The sequence below is a fragment of the Coregonus lavaretus genome (assembly GCF_964263955.1).
Source record: "Coregonus lavaretus genome assembly, chromosome: 5".
In the NCBI taxonomy this organism is placed as follows: domain Eukaryota; kingdom Metazoa; phylum Chordata; class Actinopteri; order Salmoniformes; family Salmonidae; genus Coregonus; species Coregonus lavaretus.
Genome location: NC_139992.1, coordinates 18,119,447 through 18,144,928, shown reverse-complemented (window position 1 = coordinate 18,144,928; position 25,482 = coordinate 18,119,447). Strand labels below are relative to the sequence as shown.

General features: G+C 43.0%; 1 protein-coding gene across 1 annotated transcript in view; it reads right to left on the bottom strand.

Annotated features, from left to right (window-relative positions):
- Positions 1 to 431: 431 nt before the first annotated feature.
- The window catches only part of LOC311130080 (ubiquitin-conjugating enzyme E2 E3-like), a 67,115-nt gene continuing 42,064 nt past the window's right edge, over positions 432 to 25,482 (bottom strand). Inside the window, exons 4-6 of the mRNA XM_084162734.1 lie at positions 12,361 to 12,493; positions 1,894 to 2,041; positions 432 to 1,304 (exon numbers count right to left, since the gene is read on the bottom strand). Of these exons, the coding sequence (XP_084018860.1) occupies positions 1,207 to 1,304; positions 1,894 to 2,041; positions 12,361 to 12,493 (379 nt within the window). The 3' untranslated portion in view covers positions 432 to 1,206. The remainder of the gene's footprint in view (positions 1,305 to 1,893; positions 2,042 to 12,360; positions 12,494 to 25,482) is intronic.

Sequence of the window (25,482 nt, the reverse complement as noted above, 5' to 3'; positions counted from 1 at the left end):
TCTGTTTCCCCGTGATGTGAATGGAATTTTATGTGCACTTCAAGTCTAGGTCGATTTGAGCACCGTCTTTTCCTACAGACATCAGTCCTCATATGGTAATAGGAGGAGTAGAATCAGTATGACATTATACATCTCAAGAGATAACGGTACGGCAGTTTGCAGAGCAGCAGTTCTGAGTGACTATCTCTATGTAACATAATGACATTGTCTTGGTCGTTTCCCGTGGTCCTCTCATTCCTCTTATTGGCCCTGAACAAATTGAGCCTTTGTCTATGTCCCAAATGGCACCCTATCCCCTATGTAGTGCCCTTCTTTTGACCAGGGCGCATGGACTCAGGTCAAAAGTCGGAATATGGTGTCATTTGGGACGCAGCCCAGTTTATTGAATGCCAGCTCCCAATGTCAATCATCCATGAGTTTAGACTGTACAATTCAACCCTTGGGGACAAGTTTATTGTGTTTTGGGGATGTTACAGTGGTGGCTCATCTTTTGTTGAGCTACAAAAAGGTTTTAATGAAATATCGTTTTCATTACAAATTGACAAGGTAAAACAGAGTCATCACAACAGTATAATGTAACTACATAACTGGAAATGGGTGTCTGGCTTTCATATAAATGACATCATCATCTCTAATAATCTACATCAGCTAGTTGTTTTTTCTTCTTTAACTTCATACAGATAATGGAGAAGGTTAAAATGCACCATAATATTTGGTTGAGACTTTAGGAATAGTTTCCTTTATTACATCACAAAATACATTTTATTTTTTAATATCCCAAAGAAGCAAGACTTGCAAGTAGAGGCATTTAAACATAACTAAAATCTACAGCTACAAAATTCTACTCCAATATACATTTACCTTTTGTTGGGCATTGTCTTCCGACAGATGGCGTCATTCAAACGCTCTGTGTTGCCATGAACTATCAGTGCAGACAGAGGCGACGCTTCGCTATCTGACGTGAGACAATGCCTGCTTGGATCTGTCTCTCTCTCTGTCTCTCTTCAGACCCAGTCCTCATAGCAGGGTAAAATGTGGAGGAGTAGAATCAGTAATCAGACATTTACACAGAAGTCCGTATTGTAAAGGCTATAAAGATTTGTTGCACGATGTGACGTCGCCTCCGGGACCTTCACACTGCAGGCAGGGGGGCTGGGGGGACAGGGGATCAGACAGGACGGGGTCAGGGGTTAGGGATCGTGACCTCTAAGTGGCGTATCTCTTGGTCCACTGTCGGGCTATCCTGTCATGCTCGGCTCTGTTGGTCAGGTACTGAGTGGCAATGCTACCAACCAGAGGGTCAGCTGAGGAGAGGGAGAAGACAGGAAAGAGAGATGAGCAATGCATTAGTAAGAGGGTTGCAGAAGTCTAAACTGACTGAAGAGAGTAAAGGGATGAGACACTCATGAGTAAGAGGCCTTAGTCATTGGTACACAGTCATTGGTAAGAGGGCGACCTTAGATCTCCAAGTCCAAGGCAGGCACACAGGATTGCTTCGTTTTAAACTTTGTATAAATTACTTCATTCAAGTAGAAATTGAAGCATGCATCAAGGTAGAAGAAAGATTTAGTAGGATTTCTAAATTGATGGCTGTCCCACTGTCCCATCCCTGACACAGCGCAAACATTCTACAAGTCAAGTGCAGTGTAATGTCTTTGGTTTTGAGGCTTGCTTTGGGGTTACAGTCTGTTACATGTGTACAGTATATTTACTGTATGTTTGATTGGTTGACCGCTGTGTCACTCACCAGGGTTGCAGTCTGTTACATGTGTACATTATATCTACTGTATGACTGATTGGTTGACCGCTGTGTCACTCACCAGGGTTGCAGTCTGTTACATGTGTACAGTATATCTACTATATGTCTGATTGGTGGACCGCTGTGTCACTCACCAGGGTTACAGTCTGTGAGCAGGGAGCAGATGGACAGCAGCACCTTGGAGATGGTGAGGGCAGGGCTCCAGTTGTCCTTCAGGATATCCAGGCAGATCACACCCTGACTGTTGATGTTACAGTGGTAGATCCTGGTGCGGAACGTCACCTAGGGAACAACATAAAGCAGATCTAACATCACCTTAGAAACAACATAAAGTAGATCCAGACAGATCACACCCTGACTGTCGATGTTACAGTGGTAGTTCCTGGTGCAGAACGTCACCAAGGAGACATCAGAAAGTAAATATATACCCTGGCTAGGAAACAATACAGACATACATATCAGTACACCCTGATTGTTTTTCTTGGGCCACTTTCCTCAAATGAAAACTGACCTGTGGAAGAGGAGGAAGGCATGAAACACATTTAGGCTTTATCAGCCAGCCAGGCAGATAAGATAAGATACAGTGTTAACAATGGGGTCAACAATAAAGCATGCAAGGGTTACTGAGGAGGTAGAATATTTACTTAGGAGCTAGAACATTTATAGAGCTCGAGGAGCTAGAACATTTACAGATGAACTAGAACATTAACTGAGGAGATAGAACATTAACTGAGGAGATAGATCATTAACTGAGGAGCTAGAACATTAACTGAGGAGATAGATCATTTACTGAGGAACCAGAACATTAACTGGGGAGATAGATCATTAACTGAGGAGCTAGAACATTAACTGAGGAGATAGATCATTAACTGAGGAACCAGAACATTAACTGGGGAGATAGATCATTTACTGAGGAACCAGAACATTAACTGGGGAGCTAGAACATTTAACAAGGCGCTAGATCATTTACTGAGGAGCTATATTTACATTTTAGTCATTTAGCAGACGCTCTTATCCAGAGCGACTTACAGGAGCAATTATGGTTAAGTGCCTTGCTCAAGGGCACATCGACAGATTTTTCACCTAGTCGGCTCGGGATTTAAAACCAGCAACCTTTCGGTTACTAGCCCAATGCTCTTTAATTGCTAGGCTACCTGCCGCCTGAGGAGGAGCTGGAACATTTACTGTGGAGCAAGAACATTCCCTGTTAAGTCTGCATTCACTGTAGTCATCTAAACCTCACAAAGCTAAACCACACATCCTTGACATTTGCACTTATAAAACAGCATAAAGACAGACAGGCAATTGGCATAAATGTGTATGGCAACTTAACACATCCCATAATTAAGCCATCATACAGTAGATAAGACCGGGAGACCTCAGGTACCAGCAAATGGTGTGTGAATATCTATTGGCCTTTCCCTGCAATATCTGGTAGGTAGGCCAGTCGGTGACATGCGTTGAGCTAACCCTTACGGAAAAAACACATGAATTTCACATCTCATATGATCACGCGATTTAATGTAAAGTTCATGTGATAACGTGACAACATGTGATAACATAAAACTACACGTGACAACATATTAGCACATGTGAGAACATGATCTTGTGAAATGTATGTGAAATAAATGTGACAACATGGGGATGCAAAATCTCAATGTGATAACATGAAACTACATGTGACAATTGGGACCTTAAATGGGATTTGAACTTAAAACCTCTCGGTCGCTAACAACCTGAAATGTTCTGCTACTGTGCAGCTACACCACCAGATCTGTGAGCATGAAAGAGATATGGCCACAGATTTATTGGCAAGAATGCATTTCTGCATTATTCATCATTGCCCAGAATCAAGTAAATAATTATGCAATTATCACCACCAACGTAACATTAACGTAAAACTAGCAGTGCTCAAGCACACTGTTGTAGCAGTTTAAGTGTTTGATGGTTATGCCGATGCAAGTTAAGCACCTCTTTTGACACTGTCTGTTCTGGAAACTTTGTAAGAGAATGTGTCAGTAATGAGCTGCACTCACTGTAAAGACGTTATTGTGTATTTTCCAGTAAGTTAATGGCAACTTGTTGCAAGAAGTTGCTGTGAATTTGTCATTTTTTACTTGGAACCTACTAGTTTGTAAGTTATTGTCAAATTCACAGTAACATACTGCCTTTTTTGTTGTTGTTGCCAGTAACCTATAGGACATTTGCTGCCACTTGCAATCCTTGCCAGTAACCTACTGTGCCTTCACCGACTCTTCTGTTGACAACATGCGCATCACTTGCTGATTGGCAGCATACTGTAGCAGCTGCAGCCTATCAGAAGATTGCAGGTGTAGCTTATTGGAGGCGTGGCTTTCAGCTAAGTCAGTTAATATGCTATATTGTATTCTGTTCATAAACACAAAGCTGTCAGTTTTGCAGCTTTGTTAAAGGCTGCCATAAGTGCATGTACAACAAAGGAACCATACAATATTTCATTTATAGCTAGTAACCATGTCATTGTAATACTCAATTCCCTACCAGACCATTTTGGTGAGTGTGATGGATTAGCTACAGTAAGTTAATGTGAATTTCACATTAACTCACTTGCAACTAGTTGACAGTAAGTTATTGAAAATTAAACATGAACTTCCTGTGAACCAGCTGCAATTAAGCTACTGGAAAATATGTGCAGTAACCTTTTCACCATGCAGCTCTTCACTGTCACGAGCTCTGCCAAAGATTGTAGACCAGCTAGTGTCAAAAGAGGTACTCAACCTTAACCAACACAACGATAAAACCACTTAAACTGGTACAACACTCCGACTGAAGGTTGGAACAAATACAACATATTTTAGAACATGCCCCGAAATATGGTAATGGGCCCCGCCAGCACATTGCCCCCACCTACAGTGCATTCGGAAAGTATTCAGACCCCTTGACCTTGGCTGAAAAACATCCCCACAGCATGATGCTGCCACCACCATGCTTCACCGTAGGGATGGTGCCAGGTTTCCTCCAGACGTGACGCTTGGAATTCAGGCCAAATATTTCAATCTTGGTTTCATCAGACCAGAGAATCTTGTTTCTCATGGTCTGAGAGTCCTTTAGGTGCCTTTTGGCAAACTCCAAGCGGGCAGTCAAGTGCCTTTTACTGAGGAGTGGCTTCCGTCTAGCCACGCTACAATAAAGGTCTGTTTGGTGGAGTGCTGCAGAGTTTTTGTCCTTCTGGAAGGTTCTCCATTCTCCACAGAGCAACTCTGGAGCTCTGTCAGAGTGACCATTGGGTTCTTGGTCACCTCCCTGACCAAGGCCCTTCTCCCCTTATTGCTCAGTTTGGCCGGGCGGCCAGCCTTAGGAAGAGTCTTGGTGGTTCCAAACGTCTTCCATTTAAAGAATGATGGAGGCCACTGTGTTCTTGGGGACCTTCAATGTTGCAGAAATGTTTTGGTACCCTTCCCCAGATCTGTGCCTCGACACAATCCTGTCTCGGAGCTCTACGGACAATTATTTCGACCTCATGGCTTGGTTTTTGCTCTGACATGCACTGTCAACTGTGGGACCTTATATAGACAGGTGTGTGCCTTTCCAAATCATGTCCAATCAATTGAATTTACCACAGGTGGATGCGAGTTCCTAACTCTGAAGGTACCTTACGCACACCAGGGCACAACACTGTACCGTAACGCAGTTACATCTCCGACACTGCCAAACCCCAGCTATGCGGGTGTCGGCTACCCCTGTTTACGCTTGATCTGATTGAATCTAGGCCTTAATTTCAAGTGTTTCTGAGCACTGCTACTTTTTCGTTGGTTTTGTCAGATAATCCCACAATTATTTACTTGATTATGGACGGGCAACTTTTAGCAAAGTGCAGAAATGTATTCTTACCAATAAATCTGTGGTCGATCTCTGTCATGGCCACAGACCTGGTGGCAAAGCAGGAAATTCAGGTTGCTGGAAAATCCCAGGTTGCTGGCAAATCCCAAGTGTGTTTGTGTCCCAAGTGTGCTAACCAAATTGAGTTCCAGTCAATTCAGAAAGTAAACCAAAATCCATTTCCTCATTTTCCGGAAAAGCATTGAAAATAATTGGAATGAGAATTGGAATTTCCGTGTACTTCCTGTATACAGTTCGTTGTTGTATATTTACTGACTAAATACAGTTCAGCTGTAGAAATACATAAAAAGTTGTTCCACTATTTTCACTGCAACTCAGTAGCTGGTAACTTACTATAAAATAATAAGCCTATCTAAACTATCCTTTAAGTTTAAATGCAATTGTAAGTAAGGCATGCCAAGTTAATTTGCATGACGGCCAAAAAGTAGCCTACCCATGTGCATTGCAATTGACAGTAAATATATAGCAAAATACATTAACATATTACTGTAGAAATGTAATGTAAAATGACACAATTTTCCCACAAAATTAACAGCAATGGCTAACAGTGTAATTGTATGTTATCACATGTTGAACCACATGATTTCACACATGAAACGTGAAATTTCACATGTGAAATCATGTGAAAATGTGGTTTTGGAACACTTCACATCTGGCATTTCTTCTTTCACATGTGGAAATGTTTTTTTTAACACTTCACATGTGACATTTCTCGTGAAATTATGTGGAAAAGCTTTTTTTGGGAAGACTTCACGTGACATTTCACATGTGAAAACGTGTTTTTGGAACACTTCACAAACTTTGGTTTTGAAACTTCACATGTGAACATGTTTTTCACGTGAAATTTCATGTGATATTGCTGTTCAGCTAAAGTATAACTCCAGCTGGGATTTGAACACACAACCTCTGGATGTGAGGTACACTGCCCTTCCTGCTGCACCACAAAGTCTGTTGCAGTCCCATACACATTCAATACCTATAATACATCTCTGCACTTAGCAAAAGAGTGTCATCTGCACTGCTATTTTAGTTATCAGTTATTCTGACTATTCTCTCATCATTGATTACATTTACTTATTTCAGCAATTTGAGGGTTTTCTGTGAATTTGTCTAATGTTGGTGGGGCATATTATTCTGTTTTAATGTTAATCCTGAATCACTATGATAAATATAATCGTTTTTCTTGAGTGTATTTTTAGCAAATCTGAGATGTACTTGAAGTCCAAAATGTAGGAATACATTGTAAAGTGGTTACAATGTAAAGTGGAATACATGTAAAGTGGAATACATTGTAAAGTGGTTATCCCACTGGCTATAGGGTGAACGCTGGCTATAGGGTATAGGGTGAACGCACCAATTTGTGAGTCGCTCTGGCTAAGAGCGTCTGCTAAATGACGTTAATGTGCCCTTGAGCAAGGCACTTAACCCTAATTGCTCCTGTAAGTCGCTCTGGTTAAGAGCGTCTGCTAAATGACTAAAATGTAAATGTAAATGTAAATGCGTAGCAGGATGCTTGGAATGCAGTGAACCAAGAGGTTGTGAAGTCAAATCCCAGGTAAGGACATGTTAAATAAGAATTACTGTATAAATAAACATACACAATGCAGTCAAATATGTAAGTTGAAAACACTGTGTGTGTATCATAAAGACACACTTTTTTCTGTGAAATCCCATGTGAAAATTTCAATCCACGTGAAAGGTTATGCGATCACGTGAAAATCCACATGTGAAATGTTCCAAAAACACATGGTTTTACATGATCTAGGGTGATTCCTAAGTTGGATGCGCCCATTTGTAAGTCGCTCTGGATAAGAGCGTCTGCTAAATGACTTAAATGTAAATGTAAAATTAGCTCACATGGGAAATGTCACATGAAGTGTTGCAAAACACATGGTTTCACATGATTTCACATGTGCAAAACATGTGGAAATGTCACATGTGAAATCATGTGATTTTCCACATGTGAAATCATGTGGTGTTTACATAAGGGAAGTCTTTTAACATCCCATTGAGGCCTTCTCTCTCTGAGCAGCCCTTATTGCATGGGGAAACCAATTAGGACCACTCACAGCCAATGATCTTAATGATGCCACTAGCTGTTTATGGCTTTGACATTAGAGGGAGGGAGAGAGAAAGAGAGAGAAGAGAGAGAGAGTGAGAAAGAAAGAGAGAGAGAGAAAAAGAAAGAAAGATATATAGATAGGGAGAGAGGGAGTCAGACACAGACACACCACCCCTGGGTAATTGGTAGCATGGAGGGGAACCACACCGCCTCTGAACAAGTCTGCTCTCTCTCTCTCTCTCTTGCTCTCTCGCCCTCTCTCTTGCTCTCTCGCGCTCTCTCTAAAGTCAAACTGTATATGCCATCTTTATGACATGTTAATAGAAACCAGACGAGACAGACTCAGTCTTTTATTACCATAACCACTGTAAAGGCTAATCCCATCACTGTAAACAGGGGATTTGCGCTGAATAATAGAACTGCTAGACAGAGCAAACATATCACAACACCCCCTCAGTCCAGTATAGAGTGGTACAACTTTCAGTTCTGAGGCTGATTTCTCGTAAATATATTTATGCCTGTTAGTTTTTATGTGAAATGGGATTGCTTTCTATGAAATAACCCTATTGCTCACCTCCACTACCAGAAAGCTATTATGATCCTGATTATATCCACCTTCCGTAAAGTTTTCTCAGAAACATAATAGGCAGTGTAGCCTGTCGGAAGAGTGTATTACTGAGAATATATGCTGCTAAAAAAGAGGAGCCCCTGCAGTGCCTATAACGCAAAAGAAGCAGCGTCCCAAAAGGCACCCTACTCCCTGCCTTCAGAGAGTATTCATACCCCTTGAATTATTCCACATTTTGTTGTGTTACAGCCTGATTTCAAAATGGATTAAATATATTTTTCTCTCTCACCCATCTACACACAATACAGTGGCTTGCGAAAGTATTCACCCCCCTTGGCATTTTTCCTATTTTGTTGCCTTACAAACTGGAATTAAAATTGATTTTTTTAGGGGTTTGTATCATTTGATTTACACAACATGCCTACCACTTTGAAGATGCAAATTTTTGTTTTGTTTTTGTGAAACAAACAAGAAATAAGACAAAAAAACTGAAAACTTGAGTGTGCATAACTATTCACCCCCCAAAAGTCAATACTTTGTAGACCCACCTTTTTCAGCAATTACAGCTGCAAGTCTCTTGGGGTATGTCTCTATAAGCTTGGCACATCTAGCCACTGGGATTTTTGCCCATTCTTCAAGGCAAAACTGCTTCAGCTCCTTCAAGTTGGATGGGTTCCGCTGGTGTACAGCAATCTTTAAGTCATACCACATATTCTCAATTGGATTGAGGTCTGGGCTTTAACTAGGCCATTCCAAGACAATTAAATGTTTCCCCTTAACCCACTCGAGTGTTGCTTTAGCAGTATGCTTAGGGTCATTGTCCTGCTGGAAGGTGAACCTCCGTCCCAGTCTCAAATCTCTGGAAGACTGAAACAGGTTTCCCTCAAGAATTTTCCTGTATTTAGCGCCATCCATCTTTCCTTCAATTCTGAACAGTTTCCCAGTCCCTGCCGATGAAAAACATGTGTTGGTGTTCTCGGGGTGATGAGAGGTGTTGGGTTTGCGCCAGACATAGTGTTTTCCTTGATGGCCAAAAAGCAACATTTTAGTCTCACCTGACCACAGTACATTCTTCCATATGTTTGGGGCGTCTCCCACATGCCTTTTGGCGAACACCAAACATGTTTGCTTATTTTTTTCTTTAAGCAATGGCGTTTTTCTGGCCACTCTTCCGTAAAGCCCAGCTCTGTGGAGTGTACGGCTTAAAGTGGTCCTATGGACAGATACTCCAATCTCCGCTGTGGAGATTTGCAGCTCCTTCAGGGTTATCTTTGGTCTCTTTGTTGCCTCTCTGATTAATGCCCTCCTTGCCTGGTCTGTGAGTTTTGGTGGGCGGCCCTCTCTTGGCAGATTTGTTGTGGTGCCATATTCTTTCAATTTTTTTATAATGGATTTAGTGGTGCTCCGTGGGATGTTCAAAGTTTCTGATATTTTTTTATAAGCCAACCCTGATCTGTACTTCTCCACAACTTTGTCCCTGACCTGTTTGGAGAGCTCCTTGGTCTTCATGGTGCCACTTGCTTGGTGGTGCCCCTTGCTTAGTGGTTATGCAGACTCTGGGGCCTTTCAGAACAGGTGTATATACTGAGATCTTGTGACACTTAGATTGCACACATGTGGACTTTATTTAACTAATTATGTGACTTCTGAAGGTAATTGGTTGCATCAGATCTTATTTAGGGGCTTCATAGCAAAGGGAGTGAATACATATGAACGCATCACTTTTCCATTATTTATTTTTAGCATTTTCTGAAATAAGTTATTTTTTTCATTTCACTTCACCAATTTGGACTATTTTGTGTATGTCAGTTACATGAAATCAAAATAAAATCCATTTAAATTACAGGTTGTAATGCAACAAAATAGGAAAAACGCCAAGGGGGATGAATACTTTTGCAAGGCACTGTACCCCATATTGAAAATTAAATACATAAATATCTCATTTACATAAGTATTCACACCCCTGAGTTAATATCTTGTAACAGCACCTTTGGCAGCGATTACTGCTGTGAGTCTTTCTGGGTAAATCTCTAAGTTTCCACACCTGGATTGTGCAACATTTGTCCATTATTCTTTTCAAATGTCTTCAAGCTCTGTCAAATTGGTTGTTGGTTATTGCTAGACAACCATTTTCATGTCTTGCCATAGATTTTCATGTAGATTTAAGTCAAAACTGTAACTCGGTCACTCAGGAACATTCACTGTCTTCTTGGTAAGCAACTCCAGTGTAGATTTGGCCTTGTGTTTTAGGTTATTGTCCTGCTGAACAGTGAATTCATCTCCCAGTGTCTGGTGGAAAGCAGACTGAACCAGGTTTTCCTCTAGGATTTTGCCTGTGCTTAGCTCCATTCCGTTTATTTTTTATTCTGAAAAACTCCCCAGTCCTTAACTGGACCATGTGGTCCTCTGTAGCTCAGCTGGTAGAGCACGGCGCTTGTAACGCCAAGGTAGTGGGTTCGATCCCCGGGACCACCCATACACAAAAATGTATGCACGCATGACTGTAAGTCGCTTTGGATAAAAGCGTCTGCTAAATGGCATATTATTATTATTATTATTTAACGATTACAAGCATACCCGTAACATAATGCAGCCACCACCATGCTTGAAAATGTGGAGAGTGGTAATCTGTTGTATTGGATTTGCCCCAAACATAACACGTTTTATTCAGGACAAAAAGTAAACTGCTTTGGCAAATTATTTGCAGTATTACTTTAGTGCCTTGTTGCAAACAGGATGCATGTTTTGGAATATATATTTTTTCTGTACAGGCTTCCTTCTTTTCACTCTGTCAATTAGGTTCGTATTGTGGAGTAACTACAATGTTGTTGATCCATCCTCAGTTTTCTCCTATCACAGCCATTAAACTCTGCAACTGTTTTAAAGTCACCATTGGCCTCATGTTGAAATCCCTGAGCGGTTTCCATCCTCTCCGGCAACTGAGTTAGGAAGGATGCCTGTATCTTTGTAGTGACTGGGTGTAATTAATAACTTCACCATGCTCAAAGGGATATTCAATGTCTGCTTTTTTTTTTTACCCATCTACCAATAGGTGCTCTTCTTTGCGAGCCATTGGAAAACCTCCCTGGTCTTTGTGGTTGAATCTGTGTTTGAAATTCACTGCTCGACTGAGGGACCTTACAGATAACTGTATGTGGGGTACAGAGATGAGGTAGTCATTCAACAATCATGTTAAACACTATTATTGCACAGAGAGTGAGTCCATGCAACTTATTATGGGACTTGTTAAGCACATCTTTACTCCTGAACTTATCTAAACTTGCCATAACAAAGGGGTTGAATACTTATTGACTCAAGACTTTTCCACTTTTCATTTTGTATTAATTTCTAAACATTTCTAAAAACATAATTACACTTTGACATTATGGGGTATTGTGTGTAGGCCAGTGACACAACATCTCAATTTAAAAATCAGGCTGTAACATAACAAAATATGGAAAAAGTCAAGGGGTGTGAATACTTTCTGAAGGCACTGTAGTGCACTACTTTTGACCAGAGCCCTATGGGCCCTGGTCAAAAGTAGTACACTATGTAGGGAATAGTGTGCCATTTGGGGGACACACAGAGACTCTGCTGGGCTTCTCTCTTAGTGCCCAGTATCACACAGCCACAAAGCCACGCCTGACTGAGACAGACCACCAATGCTGCCACTCTTTCTCAATAATAACAGCATTGTGTTAAATGGCTCAGGGTGATTTTGGTCCCCTGGTCTTCACAGTCATGTGACAGTAGAGCAGAGTGCTGTGGTGTAACTGCTGCTTGTGTAGTAGCCTCAACGAGATGATGGCCAGGCAGCGCCACAGTTGGTCAAAAGCATAAGGCAAGACAAGACATCATGTTTATCAGCCTCAAGGTTTCAACTGATGACCTCAGCAAACTCCTGTCAGACCTGACCTCCATGTAGAACAATAGAGGACTAGCTGCAGACAGAGGCTGCGTCCCAAACGGCACCCTATTCCCTACATAGAGAATAAGGTGACATTTGGGACGCAAGCAGAGGCTTCCATGTTACTGAACTGTTTAAACAACCACCTCTAAACCTATAAAGCAAGTGAATAAAGCGTACAGTACCTTTGGTGGCTTGAAGGGGTAATCGGATGAGAAGGTGATATCTAGGAAGAAGACCCCTCCCTCGTACACAGAGCCTGGTGGTCCCAGGATGGTGGACCTCCATTCATAGATGTTGTCTCCCTTGGGTCCCGCACTGCAAACACACAAAAACAACAGCACAGAGTAAGTGAAACCCTTTCTGCCTTTATTGTTAAGCCTGACAAAGACTTTCAGGTCAAAACGTTGCACTCAATAAAACTGTGGAAGCATTCAATAGTGTGCGGGTACCTATCTTTATTTGATGACTTAACTTTTTGTACCCTGTTGCTACCTATTACACCTCAGTTCCTCAGATAGAGACCAGCATCACTCCTCCAGGCCCTTTAAATGGATGTAAATGGACAAGCAATCACAGGGGAGAGTCAGACAGTCAGGGGAGAGTCAGACAGTCAGGGGAGAGTCAGACAGTCAGGGCTCTGCCTGAATAGGCTGTAGAAGCATATCTTAACAGGAGAGATAGCTATGTGTTACTGTGGCACTCAGACAAGCAGGTGAATTAGGGGGTGGAGGCTGCCTTGAGCAGACAAACACTTATCTACACTGTCCTCACTCCTCACCCTCGGCTCTATTACCATGTGATGAAGACACATCACACACACACTCCACCAGCATGCATGTCTGTCAGTAGCCTTGAGAGAGAGAGAGAGAGAGAGAGAGAGAGAGAGAGAGAGAGAGAGAGAGAGAGAGAGAGAGAGAGAGAGACCCCCTAGGCACAACTACGACAACATAACCAACAAAAACGGGTCACGACTCCTGCAGCTCTGTCGCACACTGGGTATGTACATAGTCAATGGTAGGCTTCGAGGGGACTCCTATGGTAGGTACACCTATAGCTCATCTCTTGGCAGTAGTACTGTAGACTACTTTATCACTGACCTCAACCCAGAGTCTCTCAGAGCGTTCACAGTCAGCCCACTGACACCCCTATCAGAAAACCAAAGAAAAGTAACAACAGTGATAAATGTTTTGATGAAGAATGCAAAAACCTAAGAAAGAAATTGAGAAACCTATCCAACCAAAAACCCAGAAAACCTGAGCCTACGCCTTCACTATGGTGAATCACTAAAACAATACAGAAATACACTACGGAAAAAGAAGGAACAGCAGGTCAGAAATCAGCTCAATGTAATTGAAGAATCCATAGACTAACCACTTCTGGGAAAATTGGAAAACACTAAACAAACTACAACACGAAGAGCTATCTATCCAAAATGGAGATGTATGGGTAAACCACTTCTCCAATCTTTTTGGCCCTATAACAGAGAACAAACAGCAAAAAATATATACATTATCAAATACAAATCTTAGAATCAACTATTAAAGACTACCAGAACCCACTGGATTCTCCAATTACATTGAATGAACTACAGGACAAAATTCTGATAAACTCCCTTATGTACTGGGTGAAAAACCACAGTGTGCCATCACAGCTGCAATATTTGTGACCTGTTGCCACATGAAAAGGGCAACCAGTGAAGAACAAACACCATTGTAAATACAACCCATATTTATGTTTATTTATTTTCCCATTTGTACTTTAACTATTTGCACATTGTTACAACACTGTATATATACATAATATGACATATGAAATGTCTTTATTCTTTTGGAACTTCTGAGTGTAATGTTTACTGTTAATATTTATTGTTTATTTCACTTTTGCTTACTATCTACTTCACTTGCTTTGGCAATGTTAACATACGTTTCCCATGCCAATAAAGCCCTTAAATTGAAAAAAATGTGAATTGAAAAATAGAGAGAGAGAGAGAGGGAGAGAGAGAGAGAGAGAGAGAGAGAGAGAGAGAGAGAGAGAGAGAGAGAGAGAGAGAGAGAGAGAGAGAGAGAGAGAGAGAGAGAGAGAGAGAGAGAGAGCGAGAGAGGGGGGGGGGGGCACTCACCACTCACATTCCATCAGTCTCTCAGTAAAGTATTAGATCCATTGTCAATAGAAGGAATGTTGATAAAAACACTCACTGATTCAACCACTGTCAATAACACGGGTGTAAATAAAATCAAAAGACTGTATAAATGTATGATCACTAGCCCTGTCCCATATTGTATAAAATGTCAGTCAGTGAAATTAAATCAAACACAGGCTGATCATTATTTTAATCCTTTGTTCTGGAGCAAAATAAAACAGTTTGCTTTACCCACAAGATCTACACAAAGAACTCTGAACTAGAGGACAAAGGGACAGAATGCCAAAATAGGTGATGATGCTTTAACTATAGCCTTATGTCCTTCACTGGAGATATCTGGTGGTAGAGACAGATCAATGTTTTGACCTCTTCACTGCACACATCAATCTAACAAGCCTTCAGGAGAGCCATGAGAAGCCCTTCTTTAAGCTGCCAGCCTGGCTGTCTGAGAGACACTCCCTCACCTTGTTAACTGATCTCACTGTTCCTATACAGGAACATTTCATTTAGAAATAACGGTATATCTAGCCTGGTACTAGATCTGTTTGTCCTGTATTATAATAAACTATGGGTAACATTCTATTTGGATAGTCTATCTGAAGATGCTCTACAGACTATCTAGAGACTAGCAGTGACATTTCAACCTTAACCTTTACCCTAACCCTTATTCTAAACCTTAACCTAACCCTAACCTTAGCAAGCAGTTGTTTATCAACGGATAGTTGGTTGATAGTATGACCATCTTTAGAGCATCTACAGATGGAAGAGCCGGACTATCCAAATAAAGTGGGACCCAAATATGACCATAGGAGTCGGATATAGGGAATTAAAGCTCAAAAGAACAGACTGTGTCACCTCTGTTTCACCACGCTCCCCACCGGATTTGGGTCGCAACGAATGGCGGGCATCACAAACACCAGGAATCTTCAACTTAAATTGCTCCACCTCCACACTACCCCAGAAATCACTCCCTTCAATGGTGCCCCTGTACCTAGATCAAAAGCAAGATACAGGGCTTTCCCTAAGTTGCATCGCACGGAGCACCTGCGCCCTCTGATCTAAAGCAATACAAACAAACATCACAAGTCCACTTCGGGTTACCTTCACCCAACCTGAAACCCATGGATCAGCCAAAAGGCCTGGTTCCACCCTCTTCAAAAATCTCCTTCCCACTGGAACAAATGTATCTTTATCCTAACCGTGTCCATCAATGCAAGGCTCGGGCTCCGAGTTCCTCACAACACCTTCTACCCCTTCCATTTCACCTCCAGAACTCGACCTGGTGTACGGCTCACTCTGTTTGAACTTGACACCAATCTTCCTCGACATACCCTCATACCCTGTCACGCCCTGGCTCTGGGGACTCTAATATGTTGAGCCAGGGTGTGTAAAGTCTATGTATTTTGTTCTAGGTTTCACATTCTAGTATTGTTGTTCTATGTTGGCCAGTGTGGTTCTCAGTCAGAGGCAACGTGATTCAGCTGTTGCTTGTTGTCTCTGATTGAGAACCATACTTTAGCAGCCTGTTTCCCCACAGAGTTTGTGGGATCTTGTTTCTAGTCTGTGCTGTTAGACCGTGAACTGTCACGTTATCGTTTTGTTGTTTTTGATCGTGTCTCTAATAAAGAGTATGTTTGCCTGCAACGCTGCGCCTTGGTCCTCATCTCTGTTAGACGATCGTGACAGAAGATCCCACCAGAACTGGACCAAGCAGCCTAGTGAGGAGCAGAGAGGGTGGACTTGGGAACAGTGGAGGAAGAGCTTCGACTGGGTCAAGCCGAATGAGGAGCTGAATGGCGGGAATTGGAAGCAGAAGAGCGAGAGTTGGGCGAGAACTATAGAGGCCTGGCCCACGGGGAAGAGAGACTCCCAGAAATTTTTTAGGGGGGGGGCTCACGACGTCGGGGCAGCAGGAGGCCGCGATAGAGCGGCCCAGCGGGTTGGCAGAGGAGGCCGCCAGGTTACGGGGGCCACTGGTCGAAGAGGGGATGGAAGGTGTAGAGGCACGGCGAGAGGTACTGGGGTGTGTTGCCAGTCCGGTCCGGCCTGTTCCTGATCCCCACGTAGGGCCAGTGGTGTGTGTTCCCAGTACGGTCCGGCCTGTTCCTGCCACTCGCACCAAGTCTACGGTGCGCGTCGCCAGCTCGGCCCGGCCTGTTCCTGCTCCCCGCACCAAGCCTGTGGTGCGCGTCGCCAGCCCAGTCCGGCCCATTCCTGCTCCCCGCACCAAGTCAGTGGTGCGTTTCGTCAGCCCTGTCCGGCCCGTTCCTGCTCCCCGCACCAAGTCAGTGGTGCGTTTCGTCAGCCCGGCTCGGCCCGTTCCTGCTCCCCGCACCAAGTCAGTGGTGCGCTTCGTCAGCCCGGCTCGGCCCGTTCCTGCTCCCCGCACCAAGTCAGTGGTGCGCTTCGTCAGCCCGGCACGGCCCGTTCCTGCTGCCCGCACCAAGTCAGTGGTGCGCTTCGTCAGCCCGGTCCGGCCCGCTCCTGCTCCCCGCACCAAGTCAGTGGTGCGCTTCGTCAGCCGGGCACGGCCCGCTCCTGCTCCCCGCACCAAGTCAGTGGTGAGCTTCGTCAGCCCGGTCCGGCCCGCTCCTGCTCCCCGCACCAAGTCAGTGGTGCGTTTCGTCAGCCCGGCTCGGCCCGCTCCTGCTCCCCACACCAAGCCAGTGGTGTGCGTCGTCAGTCCGGCACGGCCCGTGCCTGTTCCACCGGTGGCTGGTCCGGCACCGGTCAGATGCTTCACGCCGGAGCTAGAGCAATCCGCTCCACCAGTGTGCAGTCCAGCTCCGGCCAGCGGGGCCAGACCGGACCAGGGGTACTTTGGGGGGTTGGAGAGGGAGCGGGGATCAGGCCCGGAGCCGGATCCGCCGCCTAAGCGGAGTGCCCACCCGGTCCCTCCCCTGTGGTATTTGGCAGGCGCGGTCGGAGTCCGCGCCTTTAGGGGGGGGTACTGTCACGCCCTGGCTCTGGGGACTCTAATATGTTGAGCCAGGGTGTGTAAAGTCTATGTGTTTTGTTCTAGGTTTCACATTCTAGTATTGTTGTTCTATGTTGGCCAGTGTGGTTCTCAATCAGAGGCAACGTGATTCAGCTGTTGCTTGTTGTCTCTGATTGAGAACCATACTTTAGCAGCCTGTTTCCCCACAGAGTTTGTGGGATCTTGTTTCTAGTCTGTTGTGTTAGACCGTGAACTGTCACGTTATCGTTTTGTTGTTTTTGATCGTGTCTCTAATAAAGAGTATGTTTGCCTGCAACGCTGCGCCTTGGTCCTCATCTCTGTTAGACGATCGTGACATACCCGACATATCGTTCCACTCAGAGAGTTAACGGAAATTAACACAATCGAAAAACAACAACACCACATGACTGAAACGATTTCTTGTTCAATTGTGCTGAAATGTAGGTAAGGTCACAGACATTCCTAACACTGATCTGAATAAAAGGCATGGAACGCCACATCAATGACTAAAATGCATTCTAAACAGGACGATGGGAAAATAAACACTAGTGTTTAAAATCTGAACATTAAGGAGATATAGATGTTCTCCTGGTTGGAAACTGACTAGAAAAAGCTGACTACCATGTTCAATCTTGCATTCTAAATGCCAGTGTTTAAGATGAGAACACTTATTGGCAAATGTAAATGCCTGATGTTTAAGTTTAAAACACTAATGTTTAGGTTATAAACGTGTCACGTTTCATGGTTTTACAATGTAGCAATGCTCTCTTGGGTAAATAAATTAATCAAGCTCCAGTAGGCTAATCTTTTTTAGTGTGGACTGTATTAATGTACTGTATTGCATTATACTGTATTATGGAGCCCGACAGATATATTGGCCGATATTGGCCTTTTAACGCTAAATCGGTATCGGCCGATAACTCCACCGATAACCGATATTCAATAAATAGGATGAAAAAAGGGAATCTCATGCTTTTCAGAACATTTGTGGCCATTGTCATGATGTGCCATTATTATCACAATGTATGAAATCAACGTTTGAAGCATAGTTATTGGACAATTGCTCTTTTGGATTGCAATTTATGAGAATTCAGCGTGGAAAATGTGTACTTTTTCATTTCCCTGCTGTAAAACAGTATATCAGCAGATATATCGGAATCGGTAAGTTTTGCCCCCCCCCCCGGAATCAGCATCAGACCCAAAGAAACATATCGGTCAGGCTCTACTGTATTATGAGTGGAATTACGCACCTTCTTCAAAACATGACGCTGGTAGAGAACAAGCGATGCTGGTGCAGGATATGCCTACAAAGTTATAATTATAGTCTAGCCAATTGTATTTTCATTTTTATAATTAGTAGGCTGACACATACATTTTAGTCATTTAGCAGACGCTCTTATCCAGAGCGACTTACAGTTAGTGAGTGCATAGATTTTCATACGTATCGTTCATAATATTTCCCCTAATGTTGTGCGACAATGCAGTAATCAATATCAGTAGTACTATACAAAAAATTATAATAAAGTAAAGTAGAACAGAAACGCACGAGAAATTGAAATAAGAACACGAGAAAGTAAGCTAAACTGTATACAGGGTCAGTTCCAAGGTCAGTGCCAATAGCATATTTACAATGTGCAGGGATACTGGAGTGGTAGGGTTAGATATGTATAGAGGTAAGGTGACTAGGCATCAGGATACATGATAAACAGAGTAGCAGCCGCGTATATTATGATTGTATGTGAGTGTGTGTGCGTGTGTGTAGAGTCAGTATGAATGTGTGTTATGTGTGTGTGAGAAAATTAAGTGCGTGTGTGTTGGAGTGTCAGTGTGAGTGTGTGTGAGTGTGTAGAGTGTAGGGCTAACCCCAATTAGTCGACTGGCCGATTGTTTGGTCAATAGGCTGTTGGAGCAGTAGCAAATATATATATTTTTTTATGGCACACGAGACACCTGTCTTATTTGCGCCCATCTCAGTGAACTAATCCATTGCGGAGCCGCAGGGATGGCACAGTCCAAGAAGAAGGGGAGTGTGGCTAAGATGCACAATGCACATCTCAGTCCAGAATGCGCTCCCTCCTGCCAATTTGTGCACATTCATTGTTTCATAACTTCATTGTGTGAATTGTTTGCGTTTGATTGTTAGTGTCTATCAATTCCCCGTTACATATATCACCAATAGTAAACTTTACCATTCATTTCTAATCTACAATGTTTGTTTGGTTACGGTAATTTCTGTTAATGCATTCAATATATTATTATTCCAGTCTTTTACCGTTCTCATTGTGAGAAACAAGTTTTGGTTTATTTCATTCCATTTACGAGTTTTGTCAATTTAGTAATTGTCTTTTGTTTGGAGTGCTCCTATCAATGATGAGTAAGGACGCGCACCTGATTACGCATAGAAGTAGGCCTATAGGCTACCTGGCCTAAATGCAAATGTAGGCATATACACTGAACAAAATTATAAACGCAACATGTAAAGTGTTGGTCCCATGTTTCATGAGCTGAAATATAAAATCCCTGACATTTTTCAACACACAAAAAGCTTATTTCTCTCAAATGTTGTGCACAAATTTGTTTACATCCCTGTTTGTGACCATTTCTCATTTGCCAAGATAATCCATCCACCTGACAGGTGTGGCATATCAAGAAGCTGATTAAACAGCATGATCATTACACAGGTGCACATTTTGCTGGGGACAATAAAAGACCACTTTAAAATGTGTAGTTTTGTCACACAACACAGTGCCACAAATATCTTAAGTTTTGAGGGAGCTTGCAATTGGCATACTGACTGCAGGGACATTCACCAGAGCTAATTGAACGTTAATTTCTCTACCATAAGCTGCCTCCAATGTCGTTTTAGAGAATTTGGAAGTACTTCCAACCGACCTCACAACTGTAGACCACATGTAACCATGCCAGCCCAGGACCTCCACATCTGGTTTCTTTACCTGCGGCACCGTCTGAAGGGGGTTGGGTGTTGAGGAGTATTTCTGTCTGTAATGAAGCCCTTTTGTGGGGAAAAACACATTTTGATTGGCTAGGCCTGGTTCCCCAGTGGGTGGGCCTGGCTGCCCAGTGGGTGGGCCTGGCTCCCCAGTGGATGGGCCCGGCTGCCCAGTGGCTGGGCCTGGCTCCCCAGTGGATGGGCCTGGCTGCCCAGTGGCTGGGCCTGGCTCCCCAGTGGGTGGGCTTGGCTCCCCAGTGGGTGGGCCTGGCTGCCCAGTGGGTGGGCCTGGCTCCCCAGTTGATGGGCCTATGCCCTCAAAGGCCCAACGATTGCTGCACCCCTGTCCAGTCATGTGAAATCCATAGAATAGGGTCTAATTAATGAATTTCTGTAACTGTAATTATGTAAAATCTTTGAAATTATTGCATGTTGGGTTTCTATTTTTGTTCAGTATAAATGTGCCCATTTGGGGATCTGATAGTATTTCTGATTGGCTTAACGCACCACCACTAATGAGCTGTGGAACTTTTCAAAGTAATTTTTTCTTCACCTCAAACAGCAAGCAAACAAAGTCTGTTTTTACATCCATTGAGAATGACAATAGTTCCTCAATGTAGTTGAAAAATCTTTCCAGCTTTCTCCCTTTCGATAACCACTGAGCGTGAAAGGGAAGAATGTCATGCTCTGATCCAGTGGAAACGTCATAAAATAGGCCTACTTGATTACTTCTTATTCCTTGTGCAAATAGCCTACAGCTGTGTCTGTTCCGAGCTCACTGGCATGGCACGGGAAACTCTGAGGGCCCAGAATATTTTATACAATGTTGCAATGTTGAAAGTTTGCTAGCATGAGCTTCAGGCCAGACCCAAGTTAATAGTTGATACAATGTTTCAAGTTCGTTGCAGACAGTTACATTTTAGGTTTGTATCATTTTAATTTAGATTTGGATATAATTTTTATTAACCACATGACAATGATTTTGAGATCCGAAGACATTATTAATAAATTAAATTAAACTGTTCCACGAAAATGTGCATATGAAAACCATAACTGGCTCGCAGATTTGTAGAAATTGTAAGATAAATTGGCAATCCACATGAGAAAGTTTGCCGACTCCTCGTGTAGCCTATTCCCGGCATCTTCAGTAGAGTAACTGCAGAATCTGCGAAAGTCAGCAGGAGCGAGAGGAGAATGGTGGGGTCAGGTTTTCTTCTGGTTATCTTGAGTCATTTGTGTGTTATTTCATCAAACAGAATGCTTAATGCGTCAGACAAGCTCAACGCATATAGTTGATTTTATTAAAACACATAGGGTGTGTCTATATATGGAAAAATACACAGACATCTTTCGGTCGACCAATATCTTTTTGTTGTTGTGGAAAGCCCTAGTAGAGTGCTCATAGAGTCAGTGCAAAAATAAAAATGTCTGTGTAGCCGTGTAGCTATTTAGCAGTCTTATGGCTTGGGGATAGAAGCTGTTCAGGAACCTGTTGGTCTCAGACTTGTTTCTCCGGGACCACTTGCCGTGCGGAAGCAGAGAGATCAATATATGGCTTGGGTGGCTGGAGTCTTTAACAATTTTCCAGGCCTTCTTTTCACACCGCCTGATTGGTCCTGGATGGCAGGGAGCTCGGCCCCAGGGATGTACTGGGCTGTCCACACCACCCTATGTAGCGCCATGCGATTGAGGGTGGTGCAGTTGCCATACAAAGCAGTGATGCAGCTAGTCAAGAAACCGAGGAACTTGAAGCTCTCGACCCGCTCCACTGCAGCCCCGTCGAGTTCATCTGTGCCATAACCAGCATTTCAAAGCATCTCATGATAACAGATGTGAGTGCTACAGGGCGGGAGTCATTGTGGCAGGTAGCCTAAGAGTTTTTGGTAACAGGAATGCTGTTGGTCAGCTTGAGACATGTGGGGATTACAGACTGGGACAAGGAGAGGTTAAAAATAACCATGAATATGCATGCCAGCTGTTCTGCGTATGCTCTGAGAATGCGCCTTGGAATATCGTCCGGCCCCGCGGCCTTCCGAGTCTTGACCTGATTAAAAACCTTACTCACGTCGGTCTCAGAGAGCAAGATCCTCCAGTACCCTGGATCATAGGGGGCCCTCATGCACGGCTATGTGTTGTTTTTGTTGAAGCTTGCATAAAATGCATTGAGTTTGTCTGGTTGTTGAGCAGATCATGGCTGGATCTTCCATTGTAATCTGTAATGGACTGTAGCCCCTGCCACATGCGGTGACATGCGTATTACCTCCTATTTTTCTCTCTATTGTTGCTTCATTCCTTCCTCGCTTTCAACAGCTAAAATAAATATGTTTTGTTGTCCTTATCTTCATCATTGTAATGGCATGCTTGAATAATATAGGACTAGAATAAGATGCAGACAGCTTTCACTTCCCTTCAGGAAGATTGACTGGTTATGGGTCTGAATAAATTACTGCTATAGCCTACCAACATGGCACATTCTCTCTTCTTTCAAACTCCCGTTGAGTTCTATTGGCTGCTGGATTTAACATTCTGCAAACAAGAGCTTGCATCCCTCTTTGAATAGTTTATTAGTTAAAAAATTAAATAAATGTCCAGCAAGCTATTCCTGTCTTCGTCATTATGGGGTATTATGTGTAGGTGGGTGAGAATGATTATTTTTTTAAATCCATTTTGAATTACCACAACAAAATGTGGAATAAGTCAAGTTGTATAAATATTTTCTGAAGGCACTGTATACACAGTGAGGGAAAAAAGTATTTGATCCCCTGCTGATTTTGTACGTTTGCCCACTAACAAAAACATGATCAGTCTATAATTTTAATGGTAGGTTTATTTGAACAGTGAGACAGAATAACAACAACAAAATCCAGAAAAGCGCATGTCAAAAATGTTATAAATTGATTTACATTTTAATGAGGGAAATAAGTATTTGACACCTCTGCAAAACATGACTTAGTACCTGATGGCAAGACCCTTGTTGGCAATCACAGAGGTCAGATGTTTCTTGTAGTTGGCCACCAGGTTTGCACACATCTCAGGAGGGATTTTGTCCCACTCCTCTTTGCAGATCTTCTCCAAGTCATTAAGGTTTTGAGGCTGACGTTTGGCAACTCGAACCATCAGCTCCCTCCACAGGTTTTCTATGGGATTAAGGTATGGAGACTGGCTAGGCCACTCCAGGACCTTAATGTGCTTCTTCTTGAGCCATTCCTTTGTTGCCTTGGCCGTGTGTTTTGGGTCATTGTCATGCTGGAATACCCATCCAGGACCCATTTTCAATGCCCTGGCTGAGGGAAGGAGGTTCTCACCCAAGATTTGAGGGTACATGGCCCCGTCCATCGTCCCTTTGATACTGTGAAGTTGTCCTGTCCCCTTAGCAGAAAAACACCCCCAAAGCATAATGTTTCCACCTCCATGTTTGACGGTGGGGATGGTGTTCTTGGGGTCATAGGCAGCATTCCTCCTCCTCCAAACACAGCGAGTTGAGTTGATGCCAAAGAGCTCCATTTTGGTCTCATCTGACCACAACACTTTCACCCAGTTCTCCTCTGAATCATTCATATGTTCATTGGCAAACTTCAGACGGGCATGTATATGTGCTTTCTTGAGCAGGGGGACCTTGCGGGCGCTGCAGGATTTCAGTCCTTCACGGCATAGTGTGTTACCAATTGTTTTCTTAGTGACTATGGTCCCAGCTGCCTTGAGATCATTGACAAGATCCTCCTGTGTAGTTCTGGGCTGATTCCTCACCGTTCTCATGATCATTGCAACTCCACGAGGTGAGATCTTGCATGGAGCCCCAGGCCGAGGGAGATTGACAGTTATTTTGTGTTTCTTCCATTTGCGAATAATCGCACCAACTGTTGTCACCTTCTCACCAAGCTGCTTGGCGATGGTCTTGTAGCCCATTCCAGCCTTGTGTAGGTCTACAATCTTGTCCCTGACATCCTTGGAGAGCTCTTTGGTCTTGGCCATGGTGGAGAGTTTGGAATCTGATTGATTGATTGCTTCTGTGGACAGGTGTCTTTTATACAGGTAACAAGCTGAGATTAGGAGCACTCCCTTTAAGAGTGTGCTCCTAATCTCAGCTCGTTACCTGTATAAAAGACACCTGGGAGCCAGAAATATTTCTGATTGAGAGGGGGTCAAATACTTATTACCCTCATTAAAATGCAAATCAAAATGTCATTTTTGACATGCGTTTTTCTGGATTTTTTTGTTGTTATTCTGTCTCTCACTGTTCAAATAAACCTACCATTAAAATTATAGACTGATCATTTCCTTGTCAGTGGGCAAACGTAGAAAATCAGCAGGGGATCAAATACTTTTTTCCCTCACTGTATATAAAATAAATATACACTACCGGTCAAAAGTTGTAGAACACCTACTCATTCAAGGGTTTTTCTTTATTTTTACTATTTTCTACATTGTAGAATAATAGTGAACACATCAAAACTATGAAATAGCACATATGGAATCATGTAGTAACCAAAAAAGTGTTAAACAAATGAAAATATATTTTATATGTGAGATTCTTCAAATAGCCACCCTTTGCTTTGATGACAGCTTTGTACACTCTTGGCATTCTCTCAACCAGCTTCATGAGGTAGTCACCTGGAATGCATTTCAATTAACAGGTGTGCCTTTTTAAAAGTTAATTTGTGGAATTTCTTTCCTTGTTAATGCATTTGAGCCAATCAGTTGTGTTGTGAGAAGGTAGGGGGATATACAGAAGATAGCCCTATTTGGTAAAAGACCAAGTCCATATTATGGCAAGAACAGCTCAAATAAGCAAAGAGAAATGACAGTCCATCATTACTTTAAGACATGAAGGTCAGTCAATACCGAACATTTCAAGAACTTTGAAAGTTTCTTCAAGTGCAGTAGCAAAAACCATCAAGCGCTATGATGAAACTGGCTCTCATGAGGACCGCCACAGGAATGGAAGACCCAGAGTTACCTTTGCTGCAGAGGATAAGTTCCTTAGATTCACCAGCCTCAGAAATTGCAGCCCAAATAAATGCTTCAGAGTTTAAGTAAAAGACACATCTCAACATCAACTGTTCAGAAGAGACTGTGTGAATCAGGCCTTCATGGTCGAATTGCTGCAAAGAAACCACTACTAAAGGACACCAATAAGAAGAAGAGACTTGCTTGGGCCAAGAAACACGAGCAATGTACATTAGACCGGTGGAAATGTGTCCTTTGGGGTGCAGTCCAAATTTGAGATTTTTGGTTCCAACCACCGTGTCTTTGTG